Genomic DNA, 26,768 nt, shown 5'->3' on the forward strand with positions numbered 1-26,768 from the left:
CCCATGTAGGAAGGGGGAGGTGTTGGCGGCAGGGCGGGCTGAGGCCGGGGTGAATGGTGCGAGGAGCGGGTGCTGAGGAAGTTTGAAGTTTGGGGGTTTTGGAGGATTCCCCCCCTCCCCTCTCTGGAGCACAGTGGAGGAGGAATGCCAAATCCGGAGAGACATGGGGGCAAGAAGGATGGGGGCGGCGGGGGGTCCTCGCAACACGCGCCTGGCAGCGGGAGTTCGAACAGCAAGGAGAGGCACCGGCTGGCCTCCAGGCACAAGAGACATAAGTCCAGGCACTCCAAGGAGTCACCGCTGGCAGCCCAGGAGACGGCGGCACCCTTGGGCGCGATGATCAAGCCGCTGGTGGAGTACGATGACATCAGTTCGGATTCGGATACCTTCTCGGATGATGTGGCCCTCAAGCTGGACAGGAGGGAGAACGAGGAGAGGAAAGCGGACAGGAGTGAGAGGATACAGAAGCACCGGCACCACCAGCACAAGCGCATCCGTGAGCTGATGAAGAGCAAACAGGCAGAAAAAGAGAGGAAGTTAGAAAAGAGCCTGGAGGCATCCAGCAGGTCCGGGTCCACCAAGGAGAGAATATCAGGATCTTCCAAGAGACTCCTTGAAAGCGAGGAGCACCCCAAGTCACTGTCCTCAAAGAGTAGCAACAAGGAGTCCCGGTCGGCCAAAGCGCACAAGGAGAAATCCAGGAAGGATCGGGAGCTCAAATCCAGCCACAAAGAGCGCAGTAAAAGCCATCGGAAAAGGGATGCTCCAAAAAGTTACAAAACGATTGATAGTCCCAAGCGGAAATCCAGAAGTCCTCACCGAAAATGGTGTGACAGCCCTAAACTGGACGACAGCCCTTCGGGAGCCTCCTACATCCAGGAGTACGACCTCAGCCCTCCCCGCTCGCACACATCCAGTAACTACGATCCCTACAGGAAGAGCCCCGGCGGCTCCTCGCGCCGGCAGTCCATCAGCCCGCCCTACAAGGAGCCCGTGGCTTACCAGTCCAACACTCGCTCGCCCAGCCCTTACAGCCGGCGGCAGAGGTCCATAAGCCCCTACAACCGGCGGCGCTCCTCGAGCTACGAGAGAGGCAGCGGCTCGTACAGCGGCAGGTCGCCGAGCCCTTACGGCCGGCGGCGCTCGAGCAGCCCTTTCGCCGCGAAGCGCTCTGTCAGCCGGAGCCCCATCGCCAGGTGCGTGCCCCCCGCCTTGCCTTCCGTGCCCTGGGGAGCGGGGAGGTGGCCCTGGGGGTGGTCGGGGTGGCTCTGGGGATGGGAGGGCTTCCCCCCCTTTCCTCCTCTCAGGTGGGGCCCCCAGGTCACTGGCGGCCGAGTTTGGCTGCAGAGTGATTTGTGTGGGGTTGCTTTGGGCGGGTTCGTGGCAATTCGCTTTAAAATGGTGTTCACACTTTGGGGAACACCTCCCTGCCGGCCAGGAGGCAGCGTCCATGTTGGCTCGCAGCGGAGAGGCCTAGGGCTGAATGAGCTCCTGGGATTAAATTACACCCACCTCTGGAGGTGGCCCCCGCCGCAGGGCCGAGGCTCCCCGGCAGGGTTGTGCTCTGAAGGGAGACGGAGCCGTTCGGCTCCTGATGCGGGATCTAACGCGCTTCCCTGGCGAGAAGTTCAGCCGGGGAGAATGTTTTCACCTATTTCTGGAAGCCTTTATCTGTTTACTACGTGTGGAAACTTGATCACGCTTTTCAGGAGGGTGGCTTGTTTTGAGTGTATTTTCCTCTTTCTGAACTGACTTGTCTTTTCTTTTCCCTTGAATTAGAGGTGACCAGATGTAAACTCCCATCTTTCCAGCCTAAACTTTCTTTTCTCAGTACTAGAGTTTCTTGCTTCCATTCTGAAATCGGGGTGTTCTGGAAGGGCAAGTAGGAACCAGCTGCATTCTGGCTTAACTATACTTTTCTGTTGTTTTTTTTTCTCTAGTCAGTAACCTTGCTACAGAAGGAAACTCTTTATTTGCAGGTAGTCCTGTGTGTTTCATTTCAGATGTTCATTAATCACCCTGTTATATGCACGAATGCATAGTCTAATGTTGATTCTCTTTTTTTCTAGCTTCAGCTTATGTTAAGTGAGTTTCCAGTTGTCGCCATGGGTGCTGTGGAGCTTTGGTTGTAGCTCCATGGCAATTAAGATGTGACCTGGAATGTAATCGCTATAGAAATGCTCTGCGCTGTGGTAGCTGTGCTGCATCCTCTGGTCCAAACAGGAGCTGCGAGTAAAGAGGCTGCCTCCAGAGCGCGTTTATGTGATCAGCAGTTCCCAAAGAACTCGGGGCTTTTGGAATTCAGCCTTTGTTACTGGAGCTCTTCTCTTCAACTTCAGGGATACTGTCTTCCGTAGGGGGCTGGAAATAGTGCCTTTGTCCTTGCTGTGGGAGGTGTATTGGTTTTAGCACCCTGGAAGCTGTTAACGTAAAATCTTACTTATTCTGCTGTGATTTTACGTGGTGAAAATTTCCTTCAGGCTCTTTCTCTGCCCTGTGTTCTCTGGGTACACCTGAGAGGTTCTGAGGGGTAGTCCTTGATGTTTTTCTTCTCCTTCCCCTCGATCCTTCTTGCCCTGGTGGCACTGTTCTTGCACGTTATTCACTAGACCTATTGGAAGGGTAAGAATACAGCGGTAGAAAACATGGATACTTCATGATATAATTGTGTGTTATGGCACTTGTTAAATGTCCATGTTCAGCCCTAACCAGGGAGAAGCCATGTGGAGTCTGGAGTGGTGTATGGAGAGGAGTTCATTCCTCCCCAGGTTCCTCCACCTCCCAGGTGAACCTGAAGCTTACTCATTCCGTGAATGGCTGCTGGCTTCTGACTTGAGAAATCGAGCAGTTATCATTTCCTGATCTTAATTACAGGAGCAACTTCGAAGCACTTTGTGCTGCTTCCCTGAACTTCCATACCCACGTAAGAAACTTTTTAAAGGCATCTTTGACTCGCCGACGAAACGCTAGACCCCAAACCAAAACAGATTCCAAAGGTCACTTACTGTTTACACTCAGCTTGTACTGAATTCTTTGAATCTCTGACTTCAATTGATAACCTACTACTCTTCTCTCTTTTCTGGGCAGATAACTTACTGTGTGATACGTTCTTTTAACGCAGAACAAAACCCATGGATTATGCCTTCAGAAAACGTCTGCCTGAAGTGATTCCAGTAAAGGGACAGAGGGGATTTAATGTGGTTTCCGTGTGTTAGGCAAGTTGTAAGTTGTAATTCACGTGTTAGTTTTGCTTCACTGAGCTCGCAGCCTGCACGGCGAAGCACCTGGTGTAAGTGTGTGGTCAGATACCTGCTCCAGGAGCCCAAGGTGGGGCTGCCCCTCTGCTGGTGGCTGTTCAGGAGCTCACCCGAGGGGGCGGGTCGGCTGAGCCTTCCTTGCCAGCTCCACCGAAGCCAGCTTTGGTTGATCTGCTGCAGAGGAGTGTGTAAATGGAGGCAGCTGACTTTGCACCGGGGTCGCTGGGGATCTGTGTGATCTCTTCCGTTGGCTCCTGCGGCAGGGCAGGGACAGTTTGGGAAAGGAAGCACCTTTAACTGGCACACTCGCTTAGGCAGTGAGCACCTGACTGCCTTAAATCCTTCAGCAGAGGTAACACAGGCTTTTCTGGGACACTGAATGATTTCCACTGTCTGACAATACGGGGTTTTTTGAGTGCCTTCTGTGTTTTCTTTAATCTCCCCATCCAAAATACAGTGTTAGGAAACTGAATCAATGTGCTGTGCTGATTGGAGAAAATGCAGAGTGTTTGCATTTCAAATGGCTGTGCAAAACAACTTGCTTTCAAATTAGGAGGAAATGAGGATGATTTGGTCAGTAGGGAAAATAACAGATGTGGCTTGCCATTCCTTGTAGCAACTGCTGTCATTGCAGCTAAAACTAGAAGAAGACATTCCAGAGTCCTTTGGCTTGCTGAAGGTGGGTTGTGCTCTGTACTAAGTATAGCAGCTGAGTGCGAGTGTGTGCACGTGCTGTAGTAGTGGCCACTGTTCCGCAGATCCTTGCCACGGCAAAAGGTCATCGGGCATTCACAAACAAGAAACATTAGCCTTCTGTTTGAGCTTGTTTCCTGGGCGATTGGAGCATGGGGCCTGCGGTCAGGCTTCCTGGATACTAGCTTCCACGGTACCCTTAACTTCAGTTGTGGCTTGGAGCAGGTAAAATGTTTTAGTGCCTGTAGATGTTCCTAGAAGTTTGTGTAGTGGATAATGTGGAAGTGTGTGGATGGGGGGCTTTGTTCTGCCAACTGATGCAGAGTCGCCTCTGCGAACGGCTGATAGCTGTGGTTGTTTTCAGCGTGAGGAGGGCTGGAGGGTTCTGGCGTTCCCTCCTCCAAAAACTCTTCTGATGGTATCAGCTAAATTGATAATGCCTTTTTATTTGGATTTTGAGATGAGCCGTCATCTCTGGCTTCTTTATGTTAATTCACGTAACTAATACGTGCTTAGTATCTTGTATTTCTAGTCTGCAGTGCTAGAGAGACAGCAAGGTGTTTAACCCCAGAGCCTTTTTATCCAGAAAAAGAACTGATGTGGGACCGAACTGCCCCCCAGCCCCTTGCCCCAAAGCAAGTAAGCCGCGGAGCGTTGCCTTAACGCACGTTAAGGGTGAAAGGGGTAAAAGTGCCAACCAACGGCTGCGGGTGAAGCCGCGCAAAGGTCGTTCCAGAGGGTGGAAAGAGCATCTTCACAAAGCAAAATCTGCCTGTGCCTCCTCTCTCTTTCTGCATCTTTTTCTGAGCTCCCCAGCGGTGATGAAAGCACGTGTTGCCGTGGAAGACGGTCCCTCAGCCAGCGCGGTAGTGGCGCTGGGGCTGGCGATGGCCTGAGGACGGGAGGTAAGACCTGTTGTAGAGCGGTCTGCTGCTGGCCGCGTTGGTGCTGGGAGAGCAGACGAGGTTCTGGATGCGGAGCCTTTCTCAGGTCTGACAGAGAAGCCGTCAACACCAAGCTGGAAAACGGGCTTAGAAACAACAGCTCTTTGTATAGTAACCGGAGGTGGTTATCGTTAGATAACCGAAGAGAAAAAGTGAGTGGTGCCTGTGGAGCGGGGAAGACAACTGGGAGGGCATAAGAGGGGTTTAGTCCTGGTGGGACAGAGGAACGCGAAGATTTGCTGATGGAAGGTCAGGGAGTCACTCCCAGCCCTTGGAAGCGCCGGTTCTGCGGTGCAGCAGCCCGTGGTACGGGGGGTCCTGCCTGCGCGCCCCACCGCTCGCTCAGCCTTACCTCTCCCTTGTACCCCTGCGGGTGACTTTGGTGGCTGCCTTTCTAGTGTAGCGCTGTTAAAAATAAGGGAAAATTGGACTTTTGGAGAAGTTCACTTGATACCAGATCTGCTGAGTGATCTGGTTGAGAATGTTGCTCTGCAACCGGTTGAATTGGAGTAACTGTTGGGGAGTGACCATGGGGGAGAATGGCAGGCGGGGAGTAGGAAACCAAGCGTTGCAGCATCTTGAACAATCTGTCCTGAAAGGGTTGTGATGGGGAGCGCTAACCCCAAAACTATTTGCGGTTGCAGCAAACTACATCCTACAGGATCCATTAGGAATGTTTTCCTTAGCCTGTGCCTGGGCATTATGAAAATGTGATGGCTGTTTCAGCTCCTGGCATCTTCGTGCTGGGAGCTGCTATCCCAGTGCTTCACTGCACCCAGGACCGTTAATTCATTAAGCAGAAACCTTGGGAAAAGAGACAATCCTGAGGCAGCATTCCCAGCACGGAACGGTGTGTTGAAGAGGAGAATAGTGGAGTGACTTCAGATGACGCTTTTTTTTTTTCCTCCTTCTGGTTGTATATTTATTTTGTAAGTCTAAAGGTAAGGCCTGCCTACAGTCGTAGTGTTCTTTGACCACCGTCAGCACGAGGTTTGGGGTTGTACCCGCTGGTGAGCAGGCAGAATGCTTGTGCTTGGAGTAGCCAGGGAAGAGGGTTCGTTAAACGCCGCACCGCTGCGCAGCAAGACCCTTCGCTTCTCGTGCAGCCGCAGCTGTGTCCATGCTCGAGGGCGCTGGTGGTGTCCAGCGAGGAACTTTGCATTAGTCGGTCTCTGTTCTCCAGTTTATTTTCTGAATGTTTGTTGCCTTGAGATAATACTGACTTGTGTAGCCCTATAAACAGTTTAGACCGTGGTATTAGTCACGTTCTGAGCACGGCTACAAGCGAGTAACCCTAAAAAATCCCTGTGTTTACACCTGCTTGCTATTAGGTGTTTTTACAACCAGTGCGGATCTGTGTTTTGATTTTCAAAACTAGCTATGCTCTGAGTAGTAAATCATGGAGTAAAAATAAACCTTGAGCATAGTTTCTGCTGTAGTATTCATAGGGCCTGATCTCAAAATTTGTTGTTTTCCTCTTGGCTCACACAACTTCTACGCCCCTCAGAGCCCACCGCGTGTGCCGTTAACGTACGCCATCTCATAGCCTGCAAACCCCTAGTTCCTCCTCGGGTGGAGGAAACAGTTCTGTCTTGTCGGTTATTTTGACACGGACGCTGGAAGTACCAGTTTCCAGTTCCATTTTGGTTTTTATCTTGTTTCCGCATCAGTCTCCACTGGGCTTGTGGTTCCTGCTGGCTCCTGGCTAGCTTCACCCCGGGTGCGTGCCCGGGTGGTGCGAGGTGTTTCCTGCCTTGCTTGTATCACAACCCAGATTTTCAGGGTGGTTTGTTTTTTTCTCCGTATATACCTAATTTAGAGCCCATTTATTGTAGGGGAAGACTGGGACCCTCTGGACATACTCAAACAGAATTAAAATTCCTCATTTGTTTTTGAGCATTTTTTTTTTCCTTCTCCTGAATCACAATATGCAAATTCAAGTTCCGATGATAGTAAAAGAACCGGGGGGAAAAATTAGCCTGAAGTGAGACGTTTCCTGAGGTGGCGTTCCCGTGAGGGCAGTCGTATTTTATCCGTTGTTTCCTTTCAAGTTGTACGTAATTACTGCGAAAGGTTCGTAAACTGCCAGCTCATCCTCTCAGCTCAGCTCTTCTGGTAGCGTGTGCATCCGTGATCTCGGCTTTACCTTAAGGCTTGTCCAATCTTGGTCCTTCCTGCCTTACCAGTATGGTGGTGAGGGTAGTCCTGGCGCTGGAAGGCTGGATGATGACCTGGAACTTGTACTGCTTTAGTCAATAAGCTCGTTTCGGTCGCTTTCGTCTCTCCTGACAGGTGTTACGGACTCTCTGAACTGAGTTGACAAATAATGGATTCAAATTCTTTCCAAAGAGCTCTGTTGATGTTGGTGAGTAGCCCAGAGGTTGAGAGACGCTTCGTTTCATTTATCTTCTCCCTGTTCTCTCCGCAGGAAATCTGTGAAGTCCCGAAGCCGAAGTCCTGGGTATTCAAGACACTCGTCATCTCACAGTAAAAAGCAGAGGTCTGGGTCACGCAGTCGCCATTCCAGTATATCACCGACAAGGCTACCGCTGAACTCCAGCCTGGGGGCGGAACTCAGCAGGAAGAAAAAGGAGCGAGCGGCGGCGGCAGCGGCTGCAGCCAAGGTGGATGGGAAGGAGGCAAAGGGCTCGCCCGTTTTCCTCTCTAGGAAGGAGAACAGCTTAGCTGAACTTAAGGAGTCTGGAACAGAACCTAAAAAGGTCACCAAAACTGTTAAATCTGAAAAATCGTCGTCAGATACAGAGTCAGTTAACTTACTGTATACGAATGCAGAGACGAAAGCCCCTGCAGAGACAACAAAAATCAAGGCAGAGGAGAACTCCGAGAGGAAACACCCTGTTCCAGTCAGAGAGGCGAAACAGGCGGGAGCAAAAGACTTGAAGCCTGTAGCAGCGGTAGAGGACCTCCTGTCTCCAAAAGAGACGGACGCAGCAGAGAAGGAGCTTCCACCCCCGCTACCCTCCATCAAATCGCCTCCTCCGCCCCTGCCGACCACCACGCCGCCACCTCCGACTCCGCCGTTGCCGCCTTTGCCTCCATCACCTGCTGTTCCGCCTTTGCCGCCATCCCAGCCGACTCCCGTTCAGGTCCCTACTTCAGCCCCAACGTCTTTGCCATCTTCTTCCCACCCAAGGACGTCTACTTTATCCTCTCAGGTGAACTCTCAGCCCTCTGTCCAAGTCGCTACAAAAACACAAGTGTCTGTGACGGCTGCTATCCCGCACCTGAAAACTTCAACGTTGCCTCCGCTTCCGCTCCCCCCTATTTTAGTTGGGGAAGATGACTTGGATAGGTAAGGTCACACGAGAGCCTCCCGTTTGCCTTTAAAAGCAAAACGTTGACATAAAGAGATTCTTTTGGTTAGTTTGACAGTTACGAGCTTACCCTGCCCTGAGGACTGGGCCCTTCTTGCACGGCCACTCCTGGGTTTGGCCTGGTCAGGTTTATGGGGAAAGTTTTACGATCCTGTGCAGGTAGTTACGTCTTGGTCTCGGTGAGGAAGAGAGGTTTGGCTGCTGGTTTAGTGCTGGTTAGTAAAGGTTTCACATCGCTCTTTGTTCATATTTATGACAGGAATGAACGTGGATCCGGAATTATGCACCCCTTTGCGTTGCAGCCGTTTGCACAGGCTTATTTTGAAATTGCTTTTTTGTTTAATTCCTCCACAAGCTGTACTTAAGTAGAAGGAGAGAGCTTAACAATTCAATACAAGAACACAAACCAGAGCTATTTCTGATCCAGATTCATTGAACACGCAGGCCATGCCTGCATGTAAAAAATGGCATTGGTTTAACTTTAAGTATTGTCTTAATTATTGAATAATTAAGACAATCCTTATTATTAAGTAGGTGTGGTTTGTTTGAAAAAAAGAGTTTGAAAATGAAAGAGTGAAACTACACCTACTTAAATGTTCTGTTTCCTGTCATTTCTGATCAAAACCTGCAGGCTTAATCCTGTCCTGTAATTGTAGCTCTGCCTGCTCTGGGCCCTGGCTGGTGGTGGTCTTGGCTTCTGGTATGGACTTGTCTGAAAAATCTCACTGTGGGGTTTGGGTTGTTTTTTGAGCGGGGGGGGGAAGAAGGGAACGGAACAGAATATCCAAAGTGGAGGTGGAGAAGAAGAAAAACTTTTTTTTTTTGGTTTCCTTTTGTAGCTGTTAGTGTGTTGTAGTCCCGTTAACATGAGGTCATCACCAATATATTTTTTTTCCCCACTTGATCTGCTTAGCTTGTAGCTCCGTACCAACGTCTGTGTCTTTTCAACCGTCGCTGAAGATGTACTAGGTGTCTCGTTGGGTAGCAAAGCGTGTTTCTTAATGAGTAGTGTGTTACGTGGTAGTTACGACTTGGTATAATTACCCTGTGGATGAAGTGAACGCAGTATGTTACGTATTCTGATTCATTTAATTGATTTTCATAGTTGGTCCTGGTATCAGTGTAAATTAGGGTAATGTCCTCACTGTCATCAGCATAAAAGTTAGGCTCGTGTGTGTTTGTTTGCCCTTCCTAAGCTGTGGAATGTCATTCAGCAAATCTCTATTCAGTTTAAGTGTCTGAGATGAGCAGTAGCTTTTCACAGGCTGCAGATTCTTCCCAACTCAAATGCCAGCCTGAGCAAGGTCCTTCTGCTCTGTCCCCTTAGTGCCGAACACAGAAATTCTCCTGCAAATACCGTGTTTTACTCTTGTAGCCACTCGCACCCAGAGCTGTCTGTTACCACCCAGGTGTGGGTTAGTTTTGTAAAAGCGGGTTTTATCTCTGCCATCACGATGAACTTGGGAGTGTGGGCGATAGCGCAGCTGGTTGCTCAGCTCAGTGAATGGAGTCACAGCGCCTTTTTCCCAATAAAGGGAGGGGAAATCCCGCTTTGTTTTGCTGAGTCTAGTGGCAGTTGCATATGGCACTGACTCTGCAGAAGCTCGCTCTTAATCAACTGCCTTTGTATTTATGAACAAAACTCTTAGACAGATTTTAATGTTCGTATGCTGGGACTGGGAGAACACTCCAGCTCTGACCCCGTGGTAAGCGCAGGGTTCGGAGTCGTGCTTTGAAGTGTCCCGGCACAAAACATCTCACTCAATTAGAGACTCTTCAACCTTTCTTGATGCTTGCCGAGCGCTCAAGACCCATCGTCTTTGAGACTTGGCGGCAGTCAGGGGGCGTGGGTCGCTTCCCCTCGCAGGGGAGGGGCAAAGCTGGCGAGAAGCAAGTGGTACCAACTCATCCGTGTTGGATGCTGCGCGCGGCAGCGGCAGAGCTTGCGCACGTTCCTGGGCCCGTCCGGGTGACTGTTCGCAGCGCGAGCACGGTTGGAAATGCAGCCCTGACTGATGGCGTTCCTGCTGTTGGAGGGCAGGGGGAGAGGGGAGGTGACTTCTAGGAGTCCTCCTTAGGCAGGTGGCGTTCGTGTTTTGTCACTTTTCTGCTCGGGCAGCTCTGAAGGGTCTGTTCAGCTTTCTCTCTCCGACAGAGATGCCTGGTGCAACGTCCAAACGTGCCGGGGGTCACTGAAGTGAAGTAGCACTGGTGCTGATACGGCAATAGATAACCGAGCTGTACGAGCACGGGTAGCAGTGGGTCAGCGAGAAAGTGGTATTGGTTTGGTGAAAGGGAGAGAAAGGAGCTCCTGGGGGGCTGGGCACCTGCAGGTTGAACCTGCCCACACCTTCGTCCTTCCCAAGAAGTCTTGCGAAGAAGTTGGCTTTTGGTGTGTGTCTGGGAAAAGGCTGGGTCTTTTTGACAGGGTCCGAGAGCCCAAGCTCAGCGTTTGGTGTCAGGTATTCAGATACTCTCAGGGGCAAATGAATTGCCAATTAGAAGTGGATTAAACGCGAGGAGGAAGAAAGAACTGCCTTTTTGTTAGCGTGAGCGTTCGGTCTGTGAGAACTGGACGTTAAGTCCGTCCTTCAAACACACGTGTGAAAGCCCTAAAGAAAGCAAAACCTGGTGGATCTCCTCTGTTGGAACAAGTCTCTTGCCTCCTACGCGCGGTTGTAGGCCCTGGCTGTCTAGATCCCGCTTTGGAGAACCTCTTTGAGGCTCAGCGTGGGTTCTGCCTTGACGTGACCCGGCTGGGGGTCGTTCTGCCCACTAAGGATTTGCAGTTAGCGGGGGGCGGGCTTCAGCCCGCGCAGCTCTCCCACGCCTGCTGTCTCTAGGCTCTGTGCCGCAGGTGGTGGGGCCGTCGGTGGGTGCTTCCCGCCGGAGGTCCGGGCTGGTGCGACCTGCCGTTAGTTCTGCAGCTGCCTGGTGGCTCCTTAGCAGCGGGATGAGGTTGCTCCCCCATCTCTTGCGGAAGATGTCAGAGCTCAGTGCCAGAATAGTCTCCTTCTTCGTCTTGCCTGTTTCTTAACTATATTTCACAAGAGATTGTCGTGCAGATTAGACAGTGTCTAATAAAAAAAAAAAAAAGGGAAAATGACCTACTTCCGTCACTTCATTTAGGCGGAGTTCTCTGTGCTGGAGTGTTAGACCTGGTGATGCTGACAAACAGCAAACCTCCTGCTGGCTGCCCTAAAAACGAACCTTGGAAGGTCATTCATATCTCTTAAATCTTTTTCCTTTCCTGGTGAAGCAGAGATTTGTGTGGAGAAGAATTCCTGGCTATTCAGACCTGGGAATTCTCCCCACTGCGTATGTGAGGGAGCAAGTAGGTTCTGTTTATGAGACTCTTGCCAGTCTAAACCCAGCTTCTGATGCCATTGGTAATTTGTTTGGGTTTGGTTTTAATAAAAAAAGTCAACTTTTGATTTCTCAGCAATTTTTACAAGTTAGAGCTGCGTTCCAGTCCTTGCTAAGAATTTGGAAGTTACTTATGTAGACAGATACAGCTCTGGGTTCATATGTATAGTGGTCCTTAACAAGTCATGCATTTAATTTCATTGCAATAAGTGGACTAAATAGAGGAAGTACGGGCCAGAAAGTGGGTGCTGGGTCATACCTGAACTGTCTTACAGGAAGCTCGGAAGAACAACTGCTTTGTGCAAACTGAGCAAGGTCTAGTTGCAAGAGCTGTGTGTTTATTTGAAGACAGTGCGCTCAAACCTAACGCTTCTCTCTCCTGATGCATTGTCGTGGTAAAATTTAAGGCTGTTTCGGTTTATGCTTGGCTACGCTAATTTTGGCACTTAAACTTGGGCTTCTAACTTCTGGACTAGAGAGCTGTTGTCCTACAGTAGGCTTTTTTTGTTTGTTAATTGGCTGTTAAGTCTGACTTTTGTATTGTATTAACTTTTCGGACTTTAGTCCAAAAGAGATTCTTCCTCCAAAACCTGTGAAGAAAGATAGAGAGCAGAGACCACGACACTTACTCACGGACCTCCCGCTCCCTCCAGAGCTCCCTGGAGGGGACCCGTCTCCTCCTGACTCCCCGGAACCAAAGGCAGCCACACCACCTCAGCAACCGTTCAAAAAGAGACCAAAGTAAGGCTGGCTTTCTCTCTTTCAGCTTTTTGGGGTGGTTGGGTTTTCCCTTCCTTCACACAGGTATCAGTCTGGGTTTCCAAGGCTGTAAGTCAGCGTATAGCACCGCGCTCCTGGAGGAGCTGACTGCACGCCCTTGTGCTGGTGGGAGTGCGGTCGTTTCTGAAATTGAGCCTGGCAGCTGCTCTGCCAGCTCTCGGCAGCCCCCCCACCAGTTACTGGGTGGGAGAACACTTAACGTGCCCTTAGTTACAAACCTTTAGCCAGGACTAGTTCGCTTGTATCAGAATTCTTCTGTCCCCAGGCTGGTTTGAGTGCTGTCTTTACTGAGGGGAGTGAAACGTGGAGAAAACAAGTGTTTTTTCTTACGGTATATTAACTGTTTCCTGTGGGTTGTTTCATATTTGGACCGCTGACAGCTGAAGGCCACTTGCCCCATCTGTTTGAGAATCAACAGCCCAACAGTTTGGGGAGAAGAGGAGGTTGTGTAAATTGTGCGGGAACAGAGGCTACAATTCCGGCTCTGTCCTGAAGCTGGGACGGATTCCGTTGTCCTCCCCTTTGACCCTTTCAACGGTAGAAGTTGCTGGCGTGGGTCGTACTCGATCTCCAGCCCCGTCTGCCCTGAAAGCGCTCTCCTCTTTTGCTTTAGCCCGTAGCCTGTGGGCCAAAGGAACTTCCCGATGGGTATCCCTGGATAAAGCTCCCGGTGCTTCTAGGAAGCGGCTGTTCCGAACAGGAGCCGTGCACCTTCCCCTCGTGCGCGACTCAAGTGTCGGTCGTGTTGCAAGGCGGACGGAGCTCCCCGACAGCAAGATCCATGCGGCTGTCAAGGGAGCAGCCCCCTCGGCGTTCTGTGTGCAGTGCTAGCTGCACTTGGTTTTAAATAGAAATCAGATGTCCAGGGTTTCTGCAAAAGATTCCAAACGCTGGTGTTTGCCCCGCTGTAGCATGATTTTCTGCTGGTTTTTTAGATAAAGATACTGGTTTGGTTCTCCTTCAAGATACTCTCAGTTAAAAGTGTGTTACGAGATCTTCGTAGAGATCTGTGTAGCTGTGAGCCCCGGGTAGGCTAGAGCAAAATGGTTCTGCTGCCTCCAAGTCTGGGGAGCTGAGGTGGCGTAATACCAGTTTTGCTCGTCTTCCCCACGCTTTGCACTCCTCGGCTCCCCGGGAGGAGCAGCGTGTTGCTCGTGAGCCGTCGCAGCTGATAAACGCGTAACTGAAGTGAAAAGATCTGATAGCGAGAGTGTTCTGGTGCTTTGGTGTCTGAATGGAATAAAGGATAATATTCCTGTATCCGAAGGATAATATTCCAGTACAGCAGCGCCTGCCGGTGTCTGGAGTAGCTGGGATTATACAGCGTAATTCCTTAAACTCTCCTGAACGCTCAGTTCCCAGGAGTGTAAAGACGAGGTGCCTGAGTTTTGCTTTTTGGGTTGTTTTGGTTTTTGGTTTTTGGTTTTTTGTTGTTGTTGTTGTTGGTTTTTTTTTAGGGTACAGCTTAAAACAGTGGAAGAGACATTTGTTTGTGGGCTGGCGGGTGAGGTGGAGCCCTCGGGTGTCTGACAGCCCTCTTGCCTCTTTCAGAATCTGTTGTCCTCGGTATGGGGAAAGGAGGCAGACGGAAAGTGACTGGGGGAAGCGTTGCGTGGACAAGTTCGATATCATTGGGATTATCGGAGAAGGGACGTACGGGCAGGTGTACAAAGCCAAGGACAAGGATACAGGTAAGGATCCGAGTGGCTTCAGACTGATTCCACTGCTTTCAGGCCTCGTTCCTGTGGGTGTGCTTGAGCCCAGTCCCGTGTTAGTGGTGTTGCTGGTTAATGACAAATACCTGCAGAACTAGAAATGGCCCCAGCCCTGGAGTAAGCACTGACATCAGGCGTTTTCGAGAGAGGCAAAAGAACAGGAGCTCTGAAATCCTGATAACTGCGAGTTCGGGCCCAGCTGCTCTCCCTGCTCGTGAAGTCGTGTGCCCTGTGCGTGCCGCTTGGCGTGTGGGCGGGCGGTTGTGGTCGGTAGAGCTGTGGCAGCCACGGCTGCCAACCGAACCCCTGCTTTTTGCACGGGCCTTTGTCAGACTTGGTTGTGGCAGAGCTTGTGAAAGGGACTGGGGTGGTTTCCAGGGTCCCCCTGTGCGACCTTCTCCCGAAGGAGATTAGGAGGAGCACTGGTGGGGTCTGTCTTGGGTTGGTGGTGTGGCAACTTCTGGCAGGGTGATCTAACACAAGTGAGTCCGGTGGTAACTACAGCTGCCTCTGCTGTTTCCTGGAGGATGTTGGCTGTGCTCACGGCTGCTTTCAGCTTTCCCCTGGAAGCCCACAGAGCTGCTGGCGGGGATGCGGGTGGAGGCTTTGACACTGGCTTGTTCTGGCAGGTGAATTGGTAGCGCTGAAGAAGGTGCGACTGGACAACGAAAAGGAAGGCTTCCCCATCACGGCCATCCGCGAGATCAAAATCCTTCGGCAGCTGATCCACCGCAGTGTTGTAAACATGAAGGAAATTGTCACGGACAAACAAGATGCACTGGATTTCAAGAAGGACAAAGGTAATGTTTGCTGCAGGGTGTGGTTTCGGTGAGCCCAAGAGGTGATGCAACACCGTTTAGATTTTTAGTTTTACATTAAGAATAAACAAACTCTCGTGGAGATCAGCTTTTTGTTGCGTTCCTCCTTGATACAGAGTTCCAGCAAGTTTGGCATCTGATTTGGCCTCACATCAAAGGGTAGATTTGAGTTGAAAGGGGTTGTCGCACTGCAGAGCAGAGGTAGAGGCAGGCTTGAAACGATGCGCTGCGTTCCTGTAGAGTCACAAAAGAGCCTTTACAGAGTCACTTTTAACGCTGATTAGTGGCAACAAATTTACTAACAGTGTGAAAAGTTTTCTGTCCTCTGTCACTGGGAAAGAAGGGTCTTCCGGCATCCCACGAGCTGTTGTTTGGGGCCTCCTCTTCTGTGAGAGAGAGGGGAACACCACAAACATGGGTTCAAGCCAGGCGTAGCAGTAGTCTCTTCAACAAACTAGCTTCAAAGAAAACACAAAACAGAGGTGAACGTGACCAGGGTTTCAGAGGAGTTACTTTGGGGGCATATTTTGATTTCAGATGTTGGCTTGATGCATTAGAGGGGCTACTTAGTTGTTTGGGTTTTTTTTTCCCCTTGAGGAAAAAAAAAAATCTTGAAGGCTGCCCAGTGAGCCCTAAATATCCCAAGACTGCTTTAAAGAAAACCCCAACAGAACACACTCAGCAGTGCACAAAAAAGAATGTTTCAGTAGTTGATCCTACTTTCACTCCTGCTTTTTTATCTTTGTCTCTCCTCCCTTGTCTTAAATGATTTCTCTCTCTGTTAACACCAGGTGCCTTTTACCTTGTGTTTGAGTACATGGACCATGACCTAATGGGGCTGCTAGAATCTGGCTTGGTACATTTCTCAGAGGACCATATCAAGTCTTTCATGAAACAGTTAATGGAGGGTCTGGATTATTGTCACAAAAAGAATTTCCTTCATCGAGATATTAAGTGCTCCAACATCTTACTGAACAACAGGTAACCTGGGAGCAGATACGCTTCTGTCCGAGCCCTTCCCTGTGCTCTGCCTGGGTTCAGCTGAGAGCAGACACCCCTTGTCTTCCCCTTGAGCGTGCTTGGGAGCAGGAGGTGGTGATCACACAGCCCCGTGTGTTTCCACCAGTGGAGTGGCGGGTGGCTATGATTAAGCAGTGGCTTTCCTGGGTGCTGCTGGCTGAGACCACAGCTCCCGCTGCGAGGGTGAGCAGCCCAAAGAACCTTCTGCTTAACTGGCTGTTGGGAGCGTGCCCTCCACCTGAGGCCCTCTGCTCACCGTTCTGCAGCTCCCTACAGTTAACTTTCTTTCATGTTGACTTGAAGTAAATGGGTCTCTGGGTGCGCTTGGTCTCCTCGGTATCTTGGCGAAAACACTGTTTGTTGGAGGTGTTTGTATGCGGAGAGAGCGTGGAGGGTTAAGGTAGGAAGTAGCAGTTCTCCATGAATGCTCTCTCTTCTCTAGATAGCGCTGTTTGGCAGTAATGTAGTTCATCTCAGAACACATAACCATTACTCATTTGCTGTTAATTCTCAAGTCTTTATCTGGATACCCGTAAGAAAACTTTGAGCCTGTGAGAATAATGCTGCTCCTAATTGCATCCACATGTCTGGATATCCATCTGAAACGTTTGTCTGGGACATTGGCCTATTGGGAAGGGTTTGGGATGGAGATGAGACTGAAATGTTACTCTCTTGTTTTCTTTTTTGTTTCTCTGAAGCATTAAATAGGATTTGGAAAATTAAGACTGGCATATCCAAAAGTGATTACTGCAAACGTTGCTTTGTTAGGCCTTTCTGCTACGGGGCGGGGGGGATTTTCTTACCTTTTCCTGCTTACAGCACGTGAGCCCAGCTGTGATTCAAGCCAGTGACTGGGTTTTTTTTTGTCTTTCAGTGGGCAAATCAAACTTGCAGATTTTGGACTCGCCCGACTCTACAGCTCAGAGGAGAGGTGAGGCATAGCGGGGTGGAGGAAGGGGGGAGATGGCTTACAGAGGTGGCAGGAGCTCCTTTCATCTTCATACCCACGTCGTCCCTTCACTTGGAAGTCCTGGTGTTGCCTGAGAAATGATTTCCAGTGTGAGTGGTCTAATGCAGCTCCAGCTGTTGGAAAGTTATACTCCTGGCTGGTGTTAATAGCTTTTCATTAGACAAACCAGCTGATAAGGAGCTGAAACATCTTCTGTGCTTGCCATGGACCGTGTCTTGCTCTGAGATCAGTCACTATTCGGTCACGGCAGCCTGCTGCTGCCTGGTGCAGGTCAGGGTTTTTCAGCCTTGGGTACTTACAACTTAACTGCCTGCTGCACACAGGCAGATCTGTGATATCTCATCAGCTTTGCTTAACATGGGCAAGTGCTATGCCAGGCACTGAGAAGCCCACTGCTTCTACTTGCATGCCTAACTCTGCAGTTTTGGCAGTAAAAGTTACAGTTTCTCAGGGTTTTGTGGCTCTTGTCATCAGTTTATGCTTGTATCTCGCATTCCAGCCGTCCATACACAAACAAAGTCATTACGTTGTGGTATCGACCTCCAGAATTGCTGCTAGGTGAGGAGCGTTACACACCAGCCATAGACGTGTGGAGCTGTGGGTAAGTGCCTGGTTTGTGCCTCTTGTCCTCTTTGTAGAGTCCTTCTGATGGAAGGTGCTGCCCGACGGGTGCTGATGTCTGAAGCTGTACCTGTTCCAGCGCAGAGTGGTGTGGTAGTGTAGGAATGCTTTCAGAATTCTGTGCTTTGAGGAAATAGGGGTGTGTCACCTGACTAAAACTGTGCCTTTTAGTTAAAACTCCTCGAATGAGGCTTTTCTTGGTGTTGACATGTGAGAGTATAAAAGGTATTTATTCTCACTACTTAAAAACCAAACCAAGCGACCTTTGGTAATGATGTCCCGCTAAGATCAGAAGGGGTGACAAGCTCACTCTGTGCTGGTTGTAGCTTCAGTGTGTGGTTTTAATGACCTAATAGAGAGTTTTTCTGTCAGCTCTTCAGATTGTGCTGTTTGTCACCTGATTTTCTTTTTTTTTTTTTTAGCTAATTCTGGGAAATATTTTAAAGTAGAGGTTTGAGGTTTCTAGTGGTGTAGGGAGGCCTGTGAACAGGGGGAGTCTGGGCAGTTCACCCACAGGGATGGAACATTTTCCAAGCGATTCAGAACCAGAGACTCGAGGATTCAGCGTTCAGAAGCGGGACTGGATTTCCCAAAATGCATGCTTCCCGTTGTGGTACTCACAGGACAACTTTCAGCAGAGCTTAGTACACAAACAACCGAGGTTTGTAGAAGTCAGGCCCTGATGATTACGTCTGGAGACTCCAGCAGAGAGGTCCAGTTGCCATTCGGTGTCCTGTGCCAAAGGAGCGGGGTTAGCCCGGTTCCAGCAGACAGGTGCCTCTCCCAGCCCACAGCTATATCGGGCGCTGATTGTCATTCCTGTCAGAAGGCTTAAGGGTCGATGCTAAGGACTGAAGGAGTCAGAGCTGTCCCCTCCCTCCTTCTCTCCTTTCCCTTCCAGCTGTACAAGTGTTGGGTGTGCGCACAAACGTTGCGTGTGCAAGGCAGAGCCTGAGCTTGGCAATGGCACACGGTGATCTGCCGGCAGCTGAGGATAACTTGGGCCAGCAGGTACCGCCCAGTAAAGTTGAAAAGATAAACGGGCTGAATCTGGAGGAAAAGGAGATGCCTGGCTGTTTTTCTTGCCATGCTATTGACACCTCCTCCTTTCCCCGCAAAGAGTTAAAGCGTGAAGCCTGTGACAGGTTAACTGGTGAGTGCCATTTCCCAGCTGCGCGGAGTGGGCGACTCTGTACACACAGGTTAGTTTGTCAGTTCTCAACTACAAGCCCTGATGCAAATAACTCTCCTCAGGCAAACCTGCTTCGGAGCAGAAACGCTGCAGTGTTCAAACGATCATCCCAAGGGTTTGCTGTCGTGACCTCTTGCTTTTCCTCTTTCCAGCTGTATCCTCGGGGAACTGTTTACAAAGAAGCCTATTTTTCAAGCCAATCTGGAACTGGCTCAGCTTGAATTAATCAGGTAAAGCATTGCACATGCATGCCTATGAGAAGAGGTACTGCAGAAACTGCTCGTGCACACAGTCTCTCTGTTAGGAGAGGCCTCTGTCTATAACCTGCCTGTGAAACAGAACCAGCAAATGACTGTCGTTGCAAATGTGAATAGTTGGACACTTAGGTGTTCGTTCCCACCATCAAGGGTGTGGTGTGCACCCTCACTAAACTTGGCTGTTGTTAGTTGAGTGCAGAAATCACGAACCTCAGTTACATCTCGCGCTGAAAATTCCATGAATTGGATGGTTTGTAAACTCACAATAAGCTTTTTCCCTCTTCCTGATAACCTTCTTTTTGACCTGAGGGTTACCAAACCTTCATTGAAGTGTGCCCAGACCTGGGTGGTTGTACAGTGAGTTCCTTAGAAAGGAAAGGTTTTCGCTCGGGCTGGTGACTCTGTTCCTCCTGCTGATCGTACTCTGCTTTTCTGGTTCTCAGCCGGCTCTGTGGGAGCCCCTGTCCAGCCGTGTGGCCAGATGTCATCAAGTTGCCCTACTTCAACACTATGAAACCGAAGAAGCAATATCGAAGGCGCCTGCGTGAGGAGTTCTCCTTGTGAGTTTTGCTAGAAGGGAGGATCAGGGGCTGCGTGGGGCCTTCGGTTACCTCGTGCGACTCGTCTGCTGTCCTCGGGCTCCTGGCGGGATAAAGCAGTACTTCCCCTTCTTGCCTTCTGCCCTCGGGCAGCCCTCTCTGCTTGGGCTTCTCCCATCTGGGGAAGGCTGGAATGGGGTCGCTGTCCCCTTTTCTAAATGTCTGATCTGCCCCAGGTGCCTTCCGGAGGGGTTCCCTGCCTGTGGGCTCTTGTGACGCTTCTAGCTGGGGTCTGCGCCTGGAAAGCGCGCTTGGCAGCGGGGCTGAGGCTGCCTGGCTTCAGAGGCGTGCTCGCTGGTGGGGGGAGGATAACCCTGTGATAGTCTTGTGGGATTCACAGCGGAGTTGTTCTTGGTAAATCGCAAAAATGAGACCAAAAATGCCCCGTAACTGGTGCCTGTTGATGTCTTTGAGCTGCTGCATCGCGTAGCAATAAATTTGGACTGCACGGACCTCTCTTAGGCCCGAGGTGTCTCTGCAAGCGGGCTCCTCCCCCTGTTCAGAGCAAGCCCTTAACTCCACGTCTCCCGCTCTCTGCGCAGCATTCCTTCGGCTGCTCTCGACCTGCTGGACCACATGCTGACGCTGGACCCCGGCAAGCGCTGCACGGCGGAACAGGCCCTGCAGAGCGACTTCCTGAAGGACGTCGACCTCAGCAAGATGGCACCTCCGGAGTAAGTTCCAGTCGGTGTCCTCCCCTGCAGCGGGCTCTCTGCTAATGAGCTTTGGGAAGGAGCCACCGGCTTGGCCTCGTCTTGGGTCAGCCGGGATTTCTGGGCTCTTTTCTCAACCCTGCCCCTTGGCTCCTCCTGTGCTGTTGGGTTTCTGCCTGGTTTTATAAAGCTCAGTTTAACGCTTGCAAGGCGCTCTAAAGCGCGGTTGGAAGATAGGCCGAAGCAGCACGTGGTGTATTGGGGTCCTCTGTGCCGGGGAGGACTGGCCAGGCCTCGTTTATGCTGCTTCTTAATTGCCCAGAAGAGTGGCTGCTGAGTGCTGTCACACTGCAGCGCTCTCCGCCCGCTCCAGTCGAGCAGACACTAAAACTCTGCTCTAGCTGCTTTGTGTGCAGGTGCAGCCGTAGCTTTTGGGTCCCGTTTCCTTCAGAGTTACTAAAGGCACCTGCTTTCTTAAAGCCGCCAGGCTCTCAGATCTTGGCAGAGTTGGGCTCGATGGGGCTTGCGTGCATCCAGCCCATTCAGGGGTGAGATCCCAGTGCAAATTAAATGATTCACGTGCAATTATGCTGCCCTTCCTGGTTCTAGGACTTACCCCTTCTTAGTTTAATGGCATAGTTGCAGAGTCGGAGGAACATCTGTGCTTCTCTTATGGCACTAATAACTTTCTGTGGTCTTTGAGGGTTAAATTGGTTTTCTTGCCGTGTTTCTGAACTCCCAAGTGTTGTTCTCTTCCAGCCTTCCCCACTGGCAGGATTGCCACGAGCTGTGGAGCAAGAAACGCCGACGGCAGCGGCAAAGCGGGATTGCAGTGGAGGAGCCACCATTATCAAAAGTTTCTCGGAAAGAAACTACCTCTGTTACAAGCACAGACACTGTCAAAAACAACAGCAGTCCTGTGCCCCCACCGCCTGCCCAGCTCAAAACAGAGGCTGGTGCTGGAGATGCCGTAGGTCAGTGCCCCCTCTGGTCTGTAGAAGGTTCCTCCTGATACGTTACCTCCCTGCTCTCTCCGGTCTGGGTGTGGGAGGCTTGTGTCTGTTTTCAAGCCTGCCTGGTTCTTTCACCTCTATTTCTGCAGAAAGGGCATTCCAGACTCTTCCCATCCTGACTTTTCCCCCCCTCCCTGTTGTTTTTTTCCCCTCTGCTGTGAAAACCGTTGGCTGCAGAGCGTTCTGGCTGGTCTTCAGCAGTCGCTCGCTGAGGAGCTGACTCTGAATTTGATCCGTGAGCTACATTATTGGTTCCGAAGCTTTCACAGAGGGTAACGAAAGGAGTCACCGAGTCACTTAGGCCAGCGAAGCAACAGGTAGTAGGCTGGAAGGTTTTTTACCCTTTACAGCCATGTAAAGGGTGTGCAAATGAGCTGGAGTTTGATCTTGTTGATCAAATTATTTAAGGATTAGGCGTGGGAGATGTAACAGGCTAGTGGCCGATGGGCAGAAGCGTGTGTTACTGCACGTTGCTTGCTGTGGAAAAGATCATTTGGTCATAAAGACTTGCAGGCCCAGGACTTGTGCACCGTTTCCAAAACTGTGAGCAACCTTCCTGCGTCTAGAAACTAGTTGGAGGGGAGGTGTTTTGATTCCTGGGAATGCAGAGGTAATAGGAAGCTGCCCAGACCACGCTGGTTGTTCTGCCTAAGCTTTATAAAAACCCAGATACGGGCTAAAGCTCCCTTTGTGTCAAGTGCTGTACTGACAAGTAACAAGGAAGACAGTTCTTGCTCCAGGGAGTGCACAATCCATGTGTTCAATGAAACATGGCAGATGGACAAAAGGTGGTGGTTGGATTAACAAACAGCTGAGAAAAGTGAGCGTCACGTTCTTAGCTGCCTACCAGCAAGAGGAGCTTAATCTTAAGCTTCTAAAACCAAACCTTTACACCCTTCTTCCCAAAAAGTTTGGCTTACGAAGTCAGTGTCGGTGCGAAGGGACGCCCTTGTCACTTGTCACTCAGGAGGCTCTGCTCCGGCGTGGTGCAAAGGGAGGTGATGCCGCTCTGAGGTCGTATTTTAGACTAACCTGAATAGTTGCGGGTCGGGACAGAGTCCTCTGTGATGCCAGGCCAGCTTTCAGCCAGGAATTGCCTTCTGCTTGGCCTAATTTCTTTTGCTGTGTCAGTGGAACACACCCTTCCTCTCCCAAACAGCAGCTTCGCTCCAGCCCGGGAAACCTGCCTTCCCGTGGAGGAGGGAGCGCTGGGAGGCCCTGGGAGGGCTGAGCTGCTGCCAGACTCGCCGCTCTGGTCGCCCCTGGTGCGGGCCAAGGGTTTCCCATCCTCGTCACCCATCCTCAGACTCGCTGCCCTAACTGGTGGTTCCCCTTGGTGACCAGTCTGGCTCTCGGGATGCCCTCGCTTTGAGGAACGGGGAGGTTTGGCTCGACGGAGCTGATTTAACAAGCGGTTCTGTTGGGAGGTTGGAGGGGGGCGGTGAAGCAGCCTCCCCTCTACGGCTCAGCTCGCAGAGCGGTGCTGCGGCCTCGGGCGAGTGCAGTGTGTGCGCCGTGCCACGGGGTGCTGCTGCAGTGCTGTTGAGAGCTGATCTCCGTCTGGAGAGGGCAAGCTGACGGTGGGAATCTGCGCAAACTGCCCTGGCGTCCTCCCCCTGGAGCCTCCGTGCCTTCCCCCAGCCCGGGGACGTGGCGCAGAGGGGTCAGTTGGAACGTGCGGCGTCACGATGACGAACGGATGCGCTGTGGCTTTGCCTCACCTTCCCGCGGTGCTCCTTGTGTTCCCTGCAGGCCTTGGAGAGATCACCCAGCAGCTGAACCAGAGCGAACTCGCCGTGTTACTGAACTTGCTGCAGAGCCAGACCGACCTGAGCGTCCCGCAGATGGCCCAGCTGTTGAACGTACACTCCAACCCGGAGATGCAGCAGCAGCTGGAGGCTCTCAACCAGTCCATCAACGCTCTGACAGAAGCCACAACGCAGCAGCACGAGTCTCAGGCGGCGGCGGCAGCGGCGGCAGCAGCAGAGGAAGCCATAGAAGAGCCCCCCGCAGAGGCCCAGCTACCGGAGGAGCAGGTGACTCCAGAAACAGCCAGCGCTCAGGGAGACATGCAGAACGTGCTGGCCGTTCTGCTGAGTCAGCTGATGAAGAGCCAGGAGCCTGTTCTAACCCTGGAGGAGAGCAACGGGGAGAAGAGCAGCGAGCAACGGGGGCCAAGGAAAACCCCTACCCTGCACCCAGAGGAAAGTACAGGTAAATAACCACGGCCGTTGCGTGGGCGTCTTGGATGCCCTGCGCTCGTGCGGACGATTGTTCCGTCCGGGTTCCTCTGGTTTGGCTGTGGCCAGGAGGAACCGAGACGTTCCAGTGTTGTGACAGAGCGAGGCAGGGGGCTGTGGGCGGGAGGAGGGAGGGTGCTGGGCGCTAGGATGTGGTCAAGCCGTAGATTTCAAGACTGAGAGGCGCTGACCCGCTCCCTGCGGTAAGTGCTGGACTGCTCAGGAGGTTTTATCAACTGCAAAAAGCCAAACCACGGGAGTACTGCTCCGCTTCACGTCCCCAAAGCCTGTTGGGTCTGTTAGTGCTCCCCTGTGAATGGGTCAGGGAAGGTGAAAGGGTTTGGGTTTTGCCCAAAACCGAAAGGGAGACTTGGAGGGTCGGTTCTTCCTCTAATAGCCCTAATAACCAGTTCACACGTTCAGGTAGTTGTTTTGCGGAGGACGTTGGGTCTCTGCAGATCTTCCCGTCTTATTGTTTGTCCCAACTCTCTCTTTCACCATTCCCTGCCTGCCCTCTCAAAAAAAAAAAAAAAAAAAAAAACAACAAACCCACCAAAAAAAAACCCCCCAAACAGAACAGACAACACCACAAAAGTGCAGAGATGATTTTAAGGAAGATGAGAACTGAAATACTGGAGAGTGCTGGAAGGGAGGGAGAGTGGCAGCCGGGGACTTGTGCACCCAGCTTCGGTGTGCCTGGTTATACCTAGGGTTGGCTTTTAGGAGTCCTGAAATTCAGCGACTTCTGAAGTGGAGCCAAACAGCTGGTTCTTGTAGAGCAAGTAAGAGGCATGTTTCAAAGACCTGATTGTGTCAGTGAACTCTTGGATTTCCTTTCCAAAGGTGAGTGTAAATGTCTCCATCTCTTCTGTTTCTGTTGATTTTTTGAATTATTAGCAACATCCTGTGACGACCTCACCAAATTCTAGAAGCGCCTCCTGAGTATGTCTCAGACTCTCCAGGGAGCCTCTTTTGGCCCGATACACAACTCCTCTGCAATGTAGCTGAACGTGCTGTGTTCTCGTGCCTTCAACACACCCGCCCACCACAAGCCAGTTGTGATCGTGCTTTTTTTTTTTCCTTTTTCCTTTTTTCTTTTTTTTTCTTTTTTTTTTTTTTTTTTGCCCTAGTACTGGAAGATAACTAGGTTATTGTAGAGCAGATTCAATTAAATAACGTTGTTCTCTGTTTATAATTATTTTAAATGATATGCTGTCCCCAAATCAGCTTGGCTTTAAAATTACCTGAAGATTGTTTTCTGGATTTAAATACAATCTAGTTTTAAAGTGGACTGACTGATACGGGTGGAGGGGTGGTCCTGGAAGACTACTGGTTTTCACAATAAAGTTTGACCTTTTTAATAACCAGTTTTGCAAATGATTTGAGGATCTGATTCACGCAAGGCGTTCGTGGCCTCTGACGTCATCGCCAGTCGTAACTTTAATCACCGGGTAGCCGAGCCTTTTGCTGACGAACGAGCCTCGAGTCAGTTCAGGGGTGTTGCTCTGCAGGAGTCAGGACGGGTTTGGGGAGCGAGGCACCGGGAGCAGATCGTGTCCCGCGGGAAGCGGCGTCCTCCCCTCGGCGGGGGCGCTGCCGGAGCCGGGGCGCTGCCGGAGCCGGGGCGCTGCCGGAGCCGGGGCGCTGCTGGAGCTCTGCTCTCGCCTTCCCCCCGCCGAACCCGCCTGCTTTGTCCTTCCTGCTGGCTCCAGAGCAGGAACACAAAGTCGCAGGAGCGGGGTGGTGGTGGTGGGGCCGGGGGGGGTGCCGGGTGCTTTTGTCCTTGCTAGGAGGGGTCCTTTGGAACAGAAACCCTCGTGGCTCCAGGTCTGATTTGGGGGTGGGGGCGAGCGGAGGAGGACGGGGCCGGGGTGGGGAGCGAAAGGCTTTTCTCGTGCTCCGGGACAGCCCCTACGTTGCCCGTGGGTGTTTGTGGGCTGAGATTTGTTTTGGGCCGTGCTCTGGAACCGCGCGGTGTGGTGTGGAAAGGTCCCGAACCAGGCGGGGCAGGGCCGGCTGGGGTGAGGAGCCGAGAGGGGACACGGAGTGGGGGGGGGGTCTGTCCTGGGGGCAGTCAGGAGCTGGTGTGTGTGGGTTTGGGCTTGGGTTTGGGCTTTGTGGGGTTTTTTTCTAGACCAAGACCTCAGGGGCCGCGCTCCATCAGCACGAGGCCGCCCGGTGAGGCCCGGCGTCCCTCTGGAGCGGGAGACCCCACTTTCAGGGAACGGCTGCTGTCGTGTGGCTCCACATCTGCCTCCCGCTCGGCGTCAGCCTCTGATCCGGGAGCAGGAATTCCCTCCCCGGGTGCCCGTGTGTTAGGACAGCTGTTGCCGACTAGTGGGGAGCGCGGGGGCCGGGGCGAGCACGGGGGGAACATTAATGAGCGCGTGCCTCGGTCTTGCCATGAACGCCGGCTTTTAAACCCCTCCGCCTCTTTCCCAGTGCCTCCTGGAGAGCGGGCTGCCTCGGGAGGCTCTTTGGTTTTTGGTTGGTTTGTTGGTTGGTTGGTTTGTTTTTTTCCATATAAATGTATTTATATCTGCTCGCGTGATGTTTTAAGATGGTCTTTAAAAGAAGTAACCCTTCCACAGCGTGTCCTCCTCGCATTCTCCCACCAGAGAAGAGACCCCCCGAGCCCCCCGGACCGCCGCCACCGCCGCCTCTCTCCGAAGGCGATCTCTCCAGCGCAGCCCAAGAGTTGAACCCGGCCGTGACGGCCGCGCTGCTGCAGCTCTTTTCCCAGCAAGAGACGGAGCCGCTCGGCCACGCCACGCACGAGCACCAAGCCTCGAGAGCCGCGGACTACGGCCGCTCCCACTCCTCCTCCTCCTCCTCCTCCAGGACTTACAGCGCCGAGGGCTCAGAGGGGGGATTTGGTGCCGAGGAGCTGAATTCGGGCCAGACGCTACTCGAACCCTCCGCGCAGCCTCTGGGGAAAAGCAGGACCTTCTTGGGCTCCGTGAGCCACCTTGGGGAGACGAGCAATTACCAGGGCACAGGATCTGTCCAGTTTCCAGGGGACCAGGACCTCCGCTTCGCCAGAGTCCCCGTCGCCGTGCACTCGGCCGGGCAATCTTTCACGAAAGCCGAGGGGAGCAACAACGCGCTGGTACATCCAGAGGCCAAAATTCAAAATTACGGCGAGCTGGGATCGGGGACGGCCGGTTCCAGCGGGGCAGGAACAGGTCACAGCTGGGGTGCCCCAACCCAGGCGACTTCTTCTTACGGGAAGGCGTACCGTGGGCCTGGCAGAGTGCCTCCGCGGGGGGGACGGGGGAGAGGGGTTCCCTACTGA

The 26,768-nt window shown here is 51.8% G+C and overlaps 1 protein-coding gene across 2 annotated transcripts; it reads left to right on the forward strand.

Moving 5' to 3' along the window:
- The first annotated feature begins 144 nt into the window (after positions 1-144).
- CDK12 (cyclin dependent kinase 12) lies at positions 145-26,768 on the forward strand. Of its 2 annotated transcripts, none has more exons than XM_086477823.1 (14): positions 145-1,196; positions 7,323-8,207; positions 12,160-12,336; positions 13,927-14,066; positions 14,720-14,890; positions 15,700-15,889; positions 16,803-16,859; positions 17,398-17,499; positions 18,864-18,941; positions 19,412-19,528; positions 20,110-20,241; positions 20,980-21,194; positions 22,986-23,447; positions 26,065-26,768. In XM_086477823.1, the coding sequence occupies exons 1-14, from the start codon at positions 145-147 to the stop codon at positions 26,766-26,768; spliced, it is 4,482 nt and encodes a 1,493-aa protein (XP_086333949.1). The 2 variants fall into 2 exon arrangements, with proteins under 2 accessions (XP_086333949.1, XP_086333950.1); XM_086477824.1 differs by having other exon boundaries at positions 26,092-26,768.

Source organism: Leptosomus discolor, chromosome 25 (genome assembly GCF_034619465.1).
Source record: "Leptosomus discolor isolate bLepDis1 chromosome 25, bLepDis1.hap2, whole genome shotgun sequence".
NCBI classification, from domain to species: Eukaryota; Metazoa; Chordata; class Aves; order Leptosomiformes; family Leptosomidae; genus Leptosomus; species Leptosomus discolor.

Bases quoted from the DNA above. Each gene is read 5' to 3' on its own strand.
- CDK12 (XM_086477823.1), top strand. From the start codon at position 145: ATGCCAAATCCGGAGAGACATGGGGGCAAGAAGGATGGGGGCGGCGGG. The intron at 8,208-12,159 runs GTAAGGTCACAC...TTCGGACTTTAG, and splicing joins GGGGAAGATGACTTGGATAG to TCCAAAAGAGATTCTTCCTC. The intron at 16,860-17,397 runs GTGAGGCATAGC...CTCGCATTCCAG, and splicing joins CTCTACAGCTCAGAGGAGAG to CCGTCCATACACAAACAAAG.